We start from the raw sequence: 16,589 nt of genomic DNA on the forward strand, positions 1-16,589 counted from the left end.
GTGAGGCAGAGGGAGGGAGGGCTGAGCGCTATTTAAGTGTGGGAGCGGGGCTGAACACCAGGCTCTGAACTTCCCGTGTGTGAAGGGAGGACAGACACACACACACTCACCTGTCAGACTCACACACACCTGGCCGCGCGCACACACACTCTCTCTCCTCGAGCTCCTGGAGCAGAGATGTTCAGGGTTCGGGCCGCTCTCGCCTGCGCCCTGCTGCTGGTGTCGGCGCACGCCGTGGATTTGGGAGGCTCTCCGTCCGGCTTCTACCCGCGCTTCAATCCCTTCTTCTTCCTGTGCACCCACCACGGTGAGATGGAGGGCCCCGGGGCCGAGGGAGGAGGAGAGGTGCTGCTCACCTTCCAGATCCACGGGAGCCCCGGCACATACGTCCCGGGACAGGAGTACCAGGGTGAGTACATGAGTCTGATCCGCTGACCGACAGCCAGTCATAATGTAGCACTTCATTAATAAAGAGAGGTTTTTGGTGTAGTTTTGCTTCAGCAGTAAATGGACTACATTTGTGAAAGAATGCACACGAATGTTTCAAATGTGCTTTGCATCTCAGTGAAGTCAAGATAATAACATCACTGAATCACAATGGAAGTTAGTGGAGTCATTTTACAAGAAAACGCTATTTCAGTCTTTCAAGTCTGTCAAAAAATTTCACATTTAATTTTATGTGTTCTTTGTAATTATTTGTGAAGTTTACTAGCATTTCTGAGTAAAAATGGTCTCAAAGTAAATCCTACAGCAATATTTTTCAGTGTAGATCAGCTCTTCAAGGTAATAATTTCAGGTGAACACGTTTTAGCATTGGAAGGGTCTCTATAGCAGTGCTATTTTAGTATAATTTAAATACTATTATAATTGATACTAATATTTTGATTCAGCTTTATGTTTATATTTTCAGTTTTACTTTTAGTTAAAGTTTTAGACATTTTGTTGTGTTTTTGTCATTTTTAATAGTTTTAGTAGTATATAAAACGCATATGTCTATGTAGTTTTTATAAATTTTCATTTCAGTTGTAGTTTTAGTTATTTTAGTACAGTTAAGTTAAATTAAAACAAGATATATATATATATATATATATATATATATATCTTGTTTTAATTTAACTTAACTGTACTAAAATAACTAAAACTACAACTGAAATGAAAATTTATAAAAACTACATAGACATAGCGCTAGATTCTCACAAACAACTCACAAGAGCACAACAGGTGCAGCGCAGCCACAGTATATGTGAATAAGAGAGACACTCTCTGGATCAACACATTACACGCAACTCCTGTAATGAAAACAATCGCACTCTGCTCATGAAAACACAAAGCTGCAATATAAAGTAAACGCCACAGGTCTCTGTTTTCTTGATTTTATCTGCTTTCTGCTGGTGTTTTGATGCTTGTGACGCTGTTCTTTGTGTGAGGAGAGAAGCGTGAGGTCTTGTGTTCTCAGCTTTATCTTCCTTATCCAGACCTGCGAGATCTACAGGGACGTGTTCATTCTCAAACAGGCGCCTGTGTCTTTGTGTGTTCGGGGCTCGTGAGGATTCTGGGGATTAATGGGGATGGAAGGCTGAAAGACAAAGAGAAGAAGCCAAAGTGCTGCAAATTTATAGAGTATCAACGTTCTGGAAACAAATACACAGATAATCATGCTGAGAGACTGAACAGGACAGACAGAAATGCAGTGAACACTGTAAATGATGTACTGGACAATATCATGCATTACGTGAGTTAGTGTGAAAATACAGAGCAATGTTTTGCCCTGCTAACATCAGTGAAATGTCTACAAAGAAATGTCTTCGTTATAAGGCTATAGTTTGGCATGATATTCAGATGAGAAGTCATCACACCGAGCGATGTGAAGGCATGTCCTAAAAATGCAATGCATATTTTATCTTCGGTTTTGATGAAAATATAGCCTGCTCCTAAAGTGTACTTCATTAGGAGTGAGGTTACATGGCTTGAGGCCAGTTGCATCTTTAATCAATAGATGTGAATCATGTGATCCGCGTGAGCCTTCTGAGTTTAGAGACAAAATCAAAGTCAAAGTTTATTTCTCAAATAAATCAGCAGAAGTGTCGACAATGAAATGTGTTGTTCTACAAGCCCGTCGACAGAAATTGTTTATATTGGAATAGAAGTAAATAAGAAAAGAAAAGCAGTGGTAACAAAAGAATAATATTTTAAGGTAATTTTGAAACTGTGAAAAAAAGAGGAAATATTGAGAAGAACTGAGGTTGCAGGAATATGTGTACATAATATGTGATATGTATCATAATATCATGATATGTGAAGGATGCTCTTATGACACTCTCTGATTTTCCTAAAATCATCGCAGACGCAACACGGAGCAGTTTTCTGAATATGATATAAAACTTGCCATTGTTCTTTCTGTCTACTTTGCATGATGGGCTTCTGATGTGCACCTCCTTTACTGACGAGCTTTACAATATGATGCTGAGCCGTTCCGTAGCCTCAGTCTGACACGCTCTAGCGTCCCGTGGGAAATCAGATCTGAATTTCAGCATGCTATGCTATTTGTGAATTGATATACTAATGTGTGATTCATGTTCTCATTCAGCCACATTGACTGAGAAACAGATGAAATCTCTAATGGACCGCTGACTGCAGCCTAGCAAGGCACTTATTTTACCGTCTTCACACCCAAATGATGGAATCTATCAGTGTCTCCTGCATGTAGAAGATGACAGAACTTAAGGCACATGCAAGACTCTTTTTGAAAATACAGCTGTTTTTTAACGTATCAGTGGAAACGCTTTTGTTACGTCACTGAACTCAACTAATTATTTTACATTTATACCGCAAAACAACAGCACATGTACAGTTAGGCTACTGCTCTCGTGAAAATACAGTAACGTGTGTTAAATGTAGCACTTTAAACCTAAGTGTAATGTTTGATGTTTATTTAACGCAGCCTTTATTTTCATCAGAATTACAGCGTTCCGGGTTTGACGCGCATGCGCGCCGGCGCTCGTTCACTGAAGTCTGTGAAGTTTAATGGAGACTCGCTACTGTCTTTTGAGCAAAATGGAAATACTCGTGACTTTCTAACATTTACAGATAAGGATATAAGCGACAAATATAAGTTATGCGCTGGGAAATCACGTCTCAAACACATTAAAGTGCACACGCGTCTGCCAAAACACCTGACAGTGCTAAACGCGTTAAATGCATGTGAGCTTGTTTGAGGTTTAGGGCGCTTTCACACTGGTAGTCCATGCTTCACATGAAAAAAACGGTTCTGTGAAAGCTGCCATGCGGACCCGGGGCGCACCGGGGTACCGAACCCGAGACTACCTGAAGGAGACGTGCGCATGCGTTTTGGCAGTGTAATAAAACAGTCCGTTTGCAAGCCTTCATGCGACGCACAAACAACCGTGAACAACCGCACTCACCCAGATAGCACACGTCTGTTAAAGATCTCTTCATCTGGAAAGCATCTGCTGTGTACAAACATCTGATAGACGTCTGTAAGATGTCAGTTTTACATTCATTCTAAATCATAAACATCTGCAAGACATCTTCTAAACGTCTATTTAACATCTGATAGGAAACGTCCTGTAGACGTATTGCAGATGAGCAAACACTCTAAAGCGATGATGCCAGTGTGCAGAGCAACCTGCAGGCCATCTGTAAGCTTTTCCAAGCAGCCATTTCAGTCTCTGCATTTAGAAATTAAATGATCCAGTGGTCTCTAATGAGCGAAATGTTCTTCAGGGCTGCTGAACACTGGGTCGTCGTTGTTTTGCTTGTTAACGCTGAATTACAGATTATGAATTGCTTCTCTAAAATTTTAATCAGTTTACGTTCAAGCTCCTCATTGTCATTGAAAGAGTAATCACTGGCAATTAAATGGCTCATTCATGCAGAAATGAAGTGACTTCTTTTGGAATGGGCAATTAATTCATTGACACCCGATTCATTCAAAATGCAGATTCATTTAGTAACGAAGCGCCGCTCTGTGCCGCAGTGGTGCTTCTGTGCTTGTTTGTTAGTATTTTCTTTGGAGAAATAGAGCAAAAACAGACAATTGTCATAAATATGTGTCTAGAACGTAATTCCAAATATTAAAATATTGTTTATTGAACTGTTGTATAAAATCAATATCACTTTTGCAATCGTATTGATTGTCAGGGAAAGCAGCAGTCTTGCTTGTGTCATACTGTTTAACTTATAAATATGAGACAAAAACTCATACAGGGACATTTTGCCTGAATTCCGGGCTCATTCTGACTGCTTTCTAATAGTCTACATCATGTTGTGATGTAGTATCAAGGCATGATTTTGTGAAGTGAGTGACATACTCAATGCTAGCTCACACATCATTAAAACAACAATTTCTGTATTATCATACACTGTAAAAAAAAAATCCGTAAAATTTACGGTAAAAAAACATAAATTGCCGGAATTTTACCGTTAAAAATACGGTAGCAACATTTTAGGTTTTACGGTTTAAACATCTGCAAGACATCTTCTAAACGTCTATTTAACATCTGATAGGAAACGTCCTGTAGACGTATTGCAGATGAGCAAACACTCTAAAGAATACGTCTAGCAGATGTAATGCTGAATCACATGTTTGCCGTCTGTTGATGCAGGAGAGTCTCAAAGGTGAAGCTAATTAAGGCCCTGTTTACAAACCATATTAACATCTGAGCAGCTGTGATCTGACTGAATGGAGGGGAGGGTCTCTGATTTCATGAGTGATTCGAGAAATTGGATCAGGAAAGGTTTCGGAGGATGTTATTACCAGGTGTGAGCAGTTCAGATTCAGTTATAAAATGCGTTTTAGATTACAGAGCCCATTCTCTGACATTGAACAAGTTCAGACTGCACATTTGTGAGGCATTAAATAAAGAAAAATTAATCCTCTCAGTGGAACCAAATGAATTCGCTCGAGATACTTTCCAAAGCTATGATGCAATAATTCATGAATTGTTTTGCAACCCATTGTGATGGGTTTCTGCATAATGTGATAGCAGCTTAATGTGCAGGGCCTGCGCTGACGGCTGGCTGTTTGGCTCTGAATGTGACAGTGAACATATTTCACACAGCTCTACTCAGAAACTGCAGCCAGAAGCGTACAAACTGTTTTAGTCTTAACGCAAAAAATGCTGTGTGTCTTCTTAAGTTTTCCTAACACACGACAGACTAGAGCTGATAAAACTCCCAATAGCCAGCACCTGTGAAGTGTTTGTAAATGTATGGGCTGAACTACTGTGTCATTCCAGCTGATAACATTCAGACCTTCACCACAGCGCTGAAGCATTCGAGCGCCTTTCACCGGCAGATTAGACTGAACTGTGACGCTGGAAGCTTGTACCCGTTTAAAATCAATAGATGCATTTCATTCATTTCTGCTTTGTTGAGAGGAAAGTGAAGAGGGATCAGAAAATGTCTTTATACTTAAGATTGTGTGCATCATGTCAGTGGAGTGATCGCACCAAATGACAATGGTTGCGTTTTTCAGCAATAACGTCCCGTACCTCTCCATGCCCTCACTCATCAGCTCTCAAACCAGCTGCCGTCTCCAGATCTGTCACAAGCTCATGAACATTACCCTGAGAGCTGTTGACCTCAAGCGACCAAAAGACGTTCCAGAGGCCACGTTCTGTGTGAAACAACAGTAGTCGGAAATGAGAGTGGTTATTGTAATTAGCTCTCCCACTTTGTTTGCTTTCTAGACAAAAATAACTGTTTGTGAGAGTTCAGCCCACACGTATCATTCTGTTATGAGTAAACAGCACACGCACCCAAATAATCTGTTTGTAATCCGATTAATAGCTCAGTCAGACTGAAACACCATCGTGTAAACACCTCAATCGATTTGATAGAGCTCGATCTGAGTGAAGTCAGAGAATCTGGTCAACAGGAAAAAATAACGCATGTAAATGCTTGAATATGACTTGCACATGCATAGTGCTGTGTTGCATATCGTTACATATGTTTTGCATCTTATGAACGTGTGTATGTTTATTTACATTTTACGAACTGGTCAGTGGAGCAGATTGATTATTTATAAATGAAAAAAAGCTCTTTTGACATGTACAGTATGTCAGCTTTCATTCAGATATGTCATCAAGGCAGACTACAGTTATTCTCGCTGTAGCTCCAGTGATGTTATCACAGCATCTTTCTCCAGTTCTGAACACACTGACACACTGCACATGTGCTGAAGCTTTGTTCAGAATACATGCAATGCACATGGAAACAAATATGGGAATCAGATTGCAATGTTTAGGGTTCATTTAAACAGAATCTAAAATCAGATTGGATTCATTCAGTTTGATGAAAATAGTGCATGTAAACATATCTAGTGAAGGCTCAAGTATGAGCAAAGCTCTGAATGATGAAATCCAGTGGTTTCATGCATCTTCTCAGGAAGAGAGCAGAAACACGTGGAGTTCTGGGTCAACAGATAACTTTACACAAATATTAGCATGTTTTAAGCCGGGTTTACTGGGAGTGGAGCAGCGCAGACTAGAGCCGGCTGCCGTGATGTGTAATGTGTCAGCATATAGAGATTCTGATATATCGTGGTGTAATCGTGTGATTTTGATGTAAGAGAGAGCATGTGTGTGCTTGCCTGGTTTGTTTGTTTATGAGGTTCCATGTAAATAAAGGCGAACTAATCATATGCCATCCAATGATGTGTATGATGAAGTTGATGTGGCAAAAGTTTAAATTATGACAATATTGAAATTATGCATGGTTCAAAATCAAAATAGTTTCCATTCTTTCTTCTGAGCCTGTTTTATTGAGCTTACTCATATATGTTAATGAATGCATTAAATATCTAGCATGTAGATTATTCATGCATAGTCAATGTTGAAGTTGCTTTTCAGTGGTTCTTTATTAGTTCATTAAATTAGCTTTATTAGTTCATTCTCACTTAGGCTTTTTTAAAATTATTATTGTTATCAGCATTTCGGCTACAAGCCTTTTTCAAGGTACAATTTTTACAAAAAGGAGAACAATATAAATAGAAAAGAGCAATTACTAACAGGTGAGACCGTTGTTAGTTCATGCCTGCACGGATGGATCATTGTAGTTTGATTTTCATTAGTCCTGAGGGTCTGCATAATACAGCTGGGCACCTCAGAGTATAATTTATTCTTCATTTAAGATTTTTTTTCTGTAAAAATAAATAAGCGAGGTTTGTCTTTTGACTCAGGGGTCCCTCAAACACAAACCCCTCTGATGAAGAGTTACTCAATGCTTGAAACTGAGTTCAGCGCAGTATTTGAGACATTCTGTGTAGAGACAGAACAATCAATCATACAGAGAATATTATTTCCATATGCTGGAAGTTTTGGGGAACAGTGTTGGTGGATCTTACTTGCAAAACACTAAAAGAATGAATTTCTTCAATAGAGGAATGCACTGCAGTGTAACTGAGCTGTGGCTGATGTTTGCATACTCTGTGAATGAGTGGAATATAGATAATGTGCTAATGTGCAGCGTTGAGCTCATAAAAACTGCAGTTTGAAATATCAGACCTAAGAAGGGCCGCGCCAAGAGCAAGGCAGGTGAAAGCGATTTACTATTCTCTTTTATCTCGTCTGTGCTTTTGTTTCATACACAGATCTTTTCTCTCCCAGGAATCATGTTTTTCAGATGTGTGTGCTGAAAAGGTTATATTGCACTTATATTATAACCAAATATTTCCCAGGGTAGATCCTTTTGATAATTTAGCATTAGTTTGTGATGATGCACGTGTTATCAACCAGTTAATCAGCTGAAACATCTGGTTTACACCTGCTCTCAACATCTGTTTCAGACGCTAAATAAACCAAAGTCCAAAATCGTCTCTAATTCAGCCACACTGGGTGATGGTCAAAGCCTTCATCTGTCAGTCAACCACTGAGCTAAAACACGGTTTATAAACACTGCCACTTTAAAAATAAAAATAAAAAAGGTGCTTTACTAAAATAACTGAGAATTCTGACTGTGAAGTTTGGTGCAAACTTCAGACGATGAAGGATTTTCATTCGGTGTCCAGATCACAGACTGCAAGTGAGAGCTGTTTCCCAGCTGTGCTTTGTGCTGACTGAAGATAAAGAAAAACACAACACAAGCCCTGGCTGAGTTTCTCTGTGTTTCACAATGAAATTCCTCAGTGTGTTTGGAGTGTGTTTATGGAACAGAGTTCTGGGTGTTTAGTGACTGTGAGAGTTTTATCTGTCCGTGAGGAATAGATGCAGCTCTGGAGAAGGAAATGTTCTGGCTTGTGTGGGTGTGTGTCAGGGGTCGAGAAGAGCCAAAATGACCTCATTTAGACATTTCCTGATTTCTGCGAGAGACAGTATTTTATCAACAGGTGTAAGGTTATCTATCTGTCTATCCATCTGTCTGTCGGTCTGTCTGTCTGTCGTCATTGCATTGCATGTTTTAACTGTAAACTGCTGCAGCGTTTGAGCACATGGAAGTGATTACAGTCATCTTGCTGAGCGCAGACATTCAAGCTCGTGCTGGCAGAGATCCTGAACCGAATAATCCTGAAAACTCTCAGTTTTTCCCTCATAAATGCTTGTTAGTTTTGTCATTTTCGATCACGAGGAAAGAGAAAAGCAGCACAGCAGTGCAAATGGATTGGGTGTTTTTTTAAAAGAGGGGTTAGAGTAGATTTATTTGCATAACGCAGCGCGTTCTCTGCTTATCACGCTCCCAGAATCCCTTTCCCTCAGCGTCACGCTGTGGGAGCGTAAACACAGGGGAAATCTCACAGGGATGAAGCTTCAGTGACTGAAGACTGTCACTGACTCCAGTAGCACACATACCGGATCATCTCGCTATTTGAATACTGTCAGTGCATTTCATGAATACATTTTTCGATTGCAGGAAACAGTCCACAAAATACAGTTCACCTTCAGTTCATGTGTTTAACTCCCCAGTGTGCATCTGTGCACTTTCACAAATCAATGGTAGTCGCTGGTCAGAATTTGTTGTTGTTGACTTGACCTTTCAGCTTAGAAAATAAAGTTCACTGATGCTCTTGTGTCTGAACGTGAGCAAGTCCCTGCATCCGTGTTCAACATCCAGTTAAAGGCTTTCCCAGGAGAGCGGGAGCTGCTGTAGCAGCACAGGGAGGCATTCGTGCTTTTTGTCATGCTTTTGAAATTAAATGGTTAAGATACAAGAGCATCAGTGATGTCAGGCACTGACCTGTTCACTGGAGCAGTACCCTTGAAAGGATGCTTTGTACCTTATCTAATCCTAAAAGGTTTGTAGTAAGGGTATATGTTACTATTCTAAGGTACTACTGTGCATCTTTTAGGGGTGGAGAGGGTTACAGTGGTGTCCCTATAAGCTGGAGATCTCTGACCCTGTTCCTGGACAACGAATGTCCAGCAGAGTCCGGCTGTAACCCCAATGAAACAAAAAGGCAGACTATCCTTTTTCAGTTGGGGTTCTGGTCTGGGTTTTGTGCAGGCCAGTTCTTCCCCACCAGACTCAGTAAACCATTTCTTTATAGAGCTCGCTTTGTGCACAAGGGCACTGACATGATGGAAAAGAACCAACTCCACAAACAAAGTCTGAAGCACTTGAATGTGTAAGATTACAAAATGACTGGAAAAGCCAAACTAGAAGGGAGTTTCCATCTACTTTTGGCTATGTGGTGTATCAAGAGTTGAAGAAACGGAAAACAAGTTTGATGCCTGAATACGCTGCTTACATATTATTGCAAGCCATTTGATAACAAGCCTAACCTTGGTTATTCACCCAATAAAATCATCTCCAGCTCAGTGCAGCTATCTTGGGTCAAACGGTCCGAGGAAATGTTGTTATTGTAGTTCTCATTAGTGTCACATGTCAAGTTAGATATTAACCAGATCAGAGGCTGCGCAATCTAAAGCTGGTTTTCTATAAAAGCAGCTTATTTCATATGTTGTAAGCTTTCGACTTTCCTTATGGAATAGCAAACATCAAAATGACACAATCACTTCCGCATTCTGTTTTGTTTGTACTCGTGTTTGGAGCAAATGTGAAGGGAGGTTGGCATCTATTAAGAGGTTAGGAGCATCATTAAAGAAGCTGTTACTCAGGAAGCCGACCTGTTAATGTTTGTTAGAGCGATCAAGCGTGTTTGATAGCAACAGGCCCTCGCAACAGCAGATGGCGCGGCCAGCAGGGCAGAGAGGCGCTAGAGGGTTACGCAAGAGAATCATCACAGTTTGATAAGTGCTATCCAGCTGTCATTGACACACGTAAACTCATCACACATTCCACACCGATGCTGATTGATACGGTGCAGCCCGGTGTCTTCAGCCGCACCGCTCTGGTTCAGCAGCATTCAGCCCAAGAGGCAGAGAGATGGCTCTGAGACTGGCCAGGCCGGGGAAACAGATGGCCCGAGTCGCTGCTGGTGGCCTCTCCCCGCTTCCGGCTTCTCAAGGGCACACCAGGTTTCCAGTGGGATGTCAAATGCAGCTCAGATGGCTCCTGGGTTACATTTCTTTCATATTGCGAGCGCCTGTACCTTCTGACCTACACAGAGTTGGACGTATGGCACTGTGGCTTTTATGGCTGAAACATCATTTTCCTAAATCTGTGGAGGGGTCACAGGTGTGACAGGCTGGAATAACAGTTATGTTTGTGATATACAGAATCAGGAGCTCATATGGCCAATCCCCAGCGGGTTTCATCCAGAACTCTCTGGTTCCAGACTCTCATCTCATCTCATCTCATCTGTGTTTCTGATCCTGTCCACTAGTCTGGTTCCTCCCAAGGTTCTTTGCTTGTGGAGTTGTTTTTCTTCTTCTGTTCAACAGCCTTCTTTGCCTTGCTCACTGGAGTAGCTGCTCTGTAGCTATATATAGATATTGTACAAATAAAATTGCTTGACTAGGAGCGACTGTTGCAAACGAATGCCCGTGCACATTAAGGTTTGATATTCATTGCACACACTGGCAGGCATTAGTTCCACTGCCATGCTGTTAACTAGGAGTGAGGTAATGCACAGCCTGCCAACTGCTCTCGCTTCACTCTTCTGCTCCTGCGTCTGGCGTTAAGCGTGCCACCAGGTGCTGTTCAGATGACAGCACAACACATATAGAGCCATCCGTGCCTGAACCTGCTGAACCTCAGTGGCTCACAGCCTCTTTCAGAAAACGGTTCGAGAAACGTCGTTCCTGCACTTTGTCTTCTGTTTGGTATTCTTCTACAACAGAAAGCAGCCCCTTCTGTTAAAGCCAGCGAGTCCAGGGATGCTTTCCAGGCCCAAGGTTTATCAATAGTTGAATAGGAGCGTGGCGGTGAGTGTTGGTAATGAGGCGTACTTCATCGCACCATCTATATTGCATGATGGGCAGGACGGTATAGAGACAAAGAGAGAATGGCTGGATGGACAAGACTAGATGGAAGAGATCACACCAAAGACTGGAGAACGGCAGGCACGTTTCAGGACATTTACTATGTTGCGTTGACATACCTGCTGCACCTCTCTCTTTCCCAGCGGCACGTCGTCTCTCTTTCTGCTAAAGACAGTCAAATACTGCTCATCGGGAGAGTTTGAGTGTGTGCGGGTGTGGAGTGAATGTTAAGAGTTCTCATCAAAGCACAGCTTTGTGCGCATGCAAACCCCCGCAGGTGAATACGTCTGTTTTTATGAGTTACTCTTACCAGGTTCTCCTATTTTCTCCTCCCTTCCCCCACTTCTGCTCCCCTTTCAGATGGATTTCTGAATTATTTACGTTTTTCATTTTCATCGATCACTCATTTTTTTTCCACGGGCCTCTCCAGACGTCCCTCCATCCCTGTTTTCTCCCTCCTCCACCGTGCTGTTTGTTGCTCATAATAACCTCTTGGCCCAATCGCTCGCGTTGCACTCCCACCCGCCTTCGAATGCTTCTCCTGCATGAAAAGCGCTGCGCTCTTGATGGAGCGATGCTTTGAGCCCAAGGTGCCTCGTGTGAGGAGAGCGAACGCTTTTTGGGCTCTGGATTTGTCAACATGCATGTGCATTTTCTTGACGTTGAAAGGAATAGTTCACTCAAAAATAACAATTCTGCCTATATTAATTCCCTCGTTATTTACTCATTGTATTTGCATAAATGTTTTAAGCTCTTTTAAACTCCAAAAAGGATAGAAATACTATTAAAGCACCTTAAATGCAGCCAATACGACTATGTGCGCTATATTCACTACCTTCTGAAACTGTACGATAGCTTTGCATGAAGAAAATACTGAATTTGTCATGCGCTGACAATATGTTCACAATGTATTTCTCTCATTGATATCATGACTTAATAAATGTGAATGAATTGGATGTAAAGCGATCACCCGGATCCGTACATACTGAGCGAGGTAAGGAATGATGTAGTTAAAAACAAAAAAAGGAAAAATGGAGAGAGAGAGAGAGGACTAGATATTACACTGGCAGTAAGAGGATGAATTATTGAAGCTGGCATGGGGGAGAGAGGCAGGAACGAGGGATACGTTTTTAATCCGGAGTGTATCCACGTCTAGACAAACTACACACACTCTTACACATACAGAGTACTCATAAAGAAAGAAATAGTGAGAGTCTCTAGTAATTTGTTTTTGTAAAATAATAATCAAACTAGAACTAATATTATTAACAATGATGATTTTCTTTGACTATTTCATCATCTGTCTGTCTGGGATTTTGTCAAACAGTTGGTTAAACCCGCAGCAGGCTTTCAGAGCGGATCTGCTGTTGGCTTGTGGTTTTGAACCACGTTTCTTGTCAGAAAAAAATGCTTGTCTCAACAATTACCAGTCTAGTCATGAAGTACTCAGTCTTTTCACTAAACGAAGAGCTTTTACTGTGCTCAAAAACTGAAATGAATTGAGATGTGGACAGCGGCCATGTACGCATCTTCAACCGAAGCACGAGCTCCACTCTTCAACCTAAAGAAACTCCAGCATAACAGAGCATTCAACACAAACACGTCTGCTCTTTTGTCATGTTGCTGAAAAACACACATAATTAAAATAACACATAACCTCAACCAACATCATTTTGCGATTGCGGCATTGCCTTCTCTCATGTGACATTGCACCTGTCACTCGCCCCACGCTATAGGACCTCAGAGAGAGCACCGTGAGCTCAGAGACGCATCCTCTTCCCAAACGTCATCTGCTGTTGCTGCCTGTTGGAATGTGTACTTTAGAACGAATTCATTTTGTAATTTTGCTTGGTTTATTTTTGTACCATACGTTATTTACTCAGATCTTGATTTTTGTGAGAGGCACTGCTTGCTTGACCTAATGTGGGATTTTGTGAGATCCAAATAAGATCCAGCGCTCACCACATCTTGTACTGAGTTTGAACAGATTTCTTCCCATGCACCATGAGCATTTTCCCCTCAAACAATAATGAAGTAGACCTTTTAGATGGAAAATCTATTTAACTGTTTTCTTACTATGAGTACCAAAGCACTTTTCCAAAAGGCCTCTCACAATTAACTTCACTGTGATAATTTGTCGTCACTGCGGAGTATTTTTTGCTGGATCTCTGACCCTCTGTTTCTCCTAGCGAGGTAAGGAATGATGTAGTTAAAAACAAGAAAAGGGAAAAAGGAGAGAGAGAGGACTAGATATTACACTGGCAGTAAGAGGATGAATTATTGAAGCTGGCATGGGGGAGAGAGGCAGGAACGAGGGATACGTTTTTAATCCGGAGTGTATCCACGTCTAGACAAACTACACACACTCTTACACATACAGAGTACTCATAAAGAAAGAAATAGTGAGAGTCTCTAGTAATTTGTTTTTGTAAAATAATAATCAAACTAGAACTAATATTATTAACAATGATGATTTTCTTTGACTATTTCATCATCTGTCTGTCTGGGATTTTGTCAAACAGTTGGTTAAACCCGCAGCAGGCTTTCAGAGCGGATCTGCTGTTGGCTTGTGGTTTTGAACCACGTTTCTTGTCAGAAAAAAATGCTTGTCTCAACAATTACCAGTCTAGTCATGAAGTACTCAGTCTTTTCACTAAACGAAGAGCTTTTACTGTGCTCAAAAACTGAAATGAATTGAGATGTGGACAGCGGCCATGTACGCATCTTCAACCGAAGCACGAGCTCCACTCTTCAACCTAAAGAAACTCCAGCATAACAGAGCATTCAACACAAACACGTCTGCTCTTTTGTCATGTTGCTGAAAAACACACATAATTAAAATAACACATAACCTCAACCAACATCATTTTGCGATTGCGGCATTGCCTTCTCTCATGTGACATTGCACCTGTCACTCGCCCCACGCTATAGGACCTCAGAGAGAGCACCGTGAGCTCAGAGACGCATCCTCTTCCCAAACGTCATCTGCTGTTGCTGCCTGTTGGACTGTGTACTTTAGAACGAATTCATTTTGTAATTTTGCTTGGTTTATTTTTGTACCATACGTTATTTACTCAGATCTTGATTTTTGTGAGAGGCACTGCTTGCTTGACCTAATGTGGGATTTTGTGAGATCCAAATAAGATCCAGCGCTCACCACATCTTGTACTGAGTTTGAACAGATTTCTTCCCATGCACCATGAGCATTTTCCCCTCAAACAATAATGAAGTAGACCTTTTAGATGGAAAATCTATTTAACTGTTTTCTTACTATGAGTACCAAAGCACTTTTCCAAAAGGCCTCTCACAATTAACTTCACTGTGATAATTTGTCGTCACTGCGGAGTATTTTTTGCTGGATCTCTGACCCTCTGTTTCTCCTCTCTCTCTGTGTGTGTCTGCAGTGACGATCTCCACCAGTACTTACTTCGATGGGCTGCTGGTCACCGGTCTCTACACCTCCACTTCTGTCCAGTCGTCTCCCATCCCTGCGTCTCCAGCCTTTGGCTTCGGTAAGTCTCGAATGAGCCTAAAATTAGATTACGAGAAAAATCTAATTATATCAATGAATACTCATCACCTGGGCTGAGTCCACTCGAGTATTCTGGGCAGACATTACCAGGGTTTGGAGGAGAGGGAATGTACTGCACATCATGTGCTAGATAAGAGCAGAACTGATGGACTGGAGCATTGTTTGAGAGCTTGCTCTGATATTCTCCTCTATGTGTGTGCTAAGAGAGCTTGTGTAATGTGGACATTGGCTTTTATTTTCTTAGAAGTGGTTCGGTTTGGTAGGAAAGAGGTTAGAGCGGGTAAAGAAGACAGAAACATGCACATAATCCAGACCTTATGCTTGAGTCGAGAAAACAAATGGATATTGAGGATGTATTATTCAACAAGGAATTTTATTGACACTGCAGTTTCTCAGCATATCTTATCTTATACTCGTTGAAGAGCTGCAGGATTTTGTTAGGGGCTGATGATTATATACAGTGAGAGAATTGATAAAAAATCAAAGACCCTGCTCTTTCTCATTGTTCAGAAATAAATATTGTCCTTTTATTTATACTGGGATTTTCATAATGCAAACTACTCCAAATCTCTTTTCTCTAGAACAGCGCCTTAATACACCTAACATTTAATAGGTGAGTTTTGAAGCAGAGCTGGTTATGAAATCATGACATGGACTCATGAATATTAATTAGGTGACGTTGTTAGCTAACCTTCCTGGAACATCCGCCTACGTAATCTATTAATATTCATAGGCCAAGCATTAAGCGTAGTTGGTGACTATCCAGGTGACTAGCGTCCACTTACCAGCGTCTGGCTTTCAGAAGATCAGTTAGCTCCATTAAATAAATTGAATGGCATTTTATGCCAAGTTTAATTAATCCCAGAAGGGAATGTGTTAATTTAACTCCGCATTGATGTTTCTGTAACTTTCCAATGAAACCTCGGCAGTTCCATTACCGTCCCGCTTGGGAAAACTTGCTCTCTGTTAAGGTCGTCTCTGTGCCCTCTACAGATTCAATGAGTTACAATGAAACGCAGATAAAGTGACGTGACATGTGGCCAAGTATGGTGACCCATTTATCTGCATTTATCCCATCCAAAGTGCACACACACACACCGTGAACACACACCCGGAGCAGTGGGCCTTGCTCAAGGGCAGCTCAGTCGTGGTATTGAAGGTGAAAGAGAGCGCTGTACATTCACTCCCCCCACCTACAATCCCTGCCGGTACGAGACTCGAACCCGCAACCTTTGGGTTGCGAGTCTGACTCTCTAACCATTAGGCCACGACTTCCCACCATGATGCCAGTGCAGTGTATCAGAGGCAGCTGTGATGTGTTATATATATACAGTGCTTAGCTAATTTATTAGACCACCAGCACCCAATGTAAGGTTTGTGTCACAGCTGCCCTAAACTAACAGCATTGGTGATTACCAAACCGATCTCAGACACAGCCCAGTGTGAAAAGCTCAGTCTGCAATACATAGGCCTTCTTGTAGTTTTTCATCATTAAACCTGTTTTCACCTCATCAGTACTGTCTGGTACAGGTCAGTCTCCACACATGAATATGACGGACACCAGCATATTCACTCATTCACTGAGGATCAGGAACCAGCATGCAGATCATTAAGGTCCTCTGATAGCATTACCAACACATTTCATCTCCACTCGAGCCACCGAAGCCACAGAAGACCCTGAACACTGAGGGGAGAATTATTATTAAAGTTACTCATTC

At 41.4% G+C, this 16,589-nt stretch overlaps 1 protein-coding gene across 1 annotated transcript in view; it reads left to right on the top strand.

Annotated features, from left to right (window-relative positions):
- Positions 1-97: 97 nt before the first annotated feature.
- Positions 98-16,589, top strand: part of reln (reelin) — an 82,119-nt gene continuing 65,627 nt past the window's right edge. The window contains exons 1-2 of the mRNA XM_016516352.1: positions 98-409; positions 14,744-14,851. Coding sequence (XP_016371838.1) covers positions 178-409; positions 14,744-14,851 — 340 coding nt within the window. The 5' untranslated portion in view covers positions 98-177. The remainder of the gene's footprint in view (positions 410-14,743; positions 14,852-16,589) is intronic.

Source organism: Sinocyclocheilus rhinocerous, unplaced genomic scaffold (genome assembly GCF_001515625.1).
Source record: "Sinocyclocheilus rhinocerous isolate Xijiao unplaced genomic scaffold, SAMN03320098_v1.1 scaffold1499, whole genome shotgun sequence".
NCBI lineage: Eukaryota > Metazoa > Chordata > Actinopteri > Cypriniformes > Cyprinidae > Sinocyclocheilus > Sinocyclocheilus rhinocerous.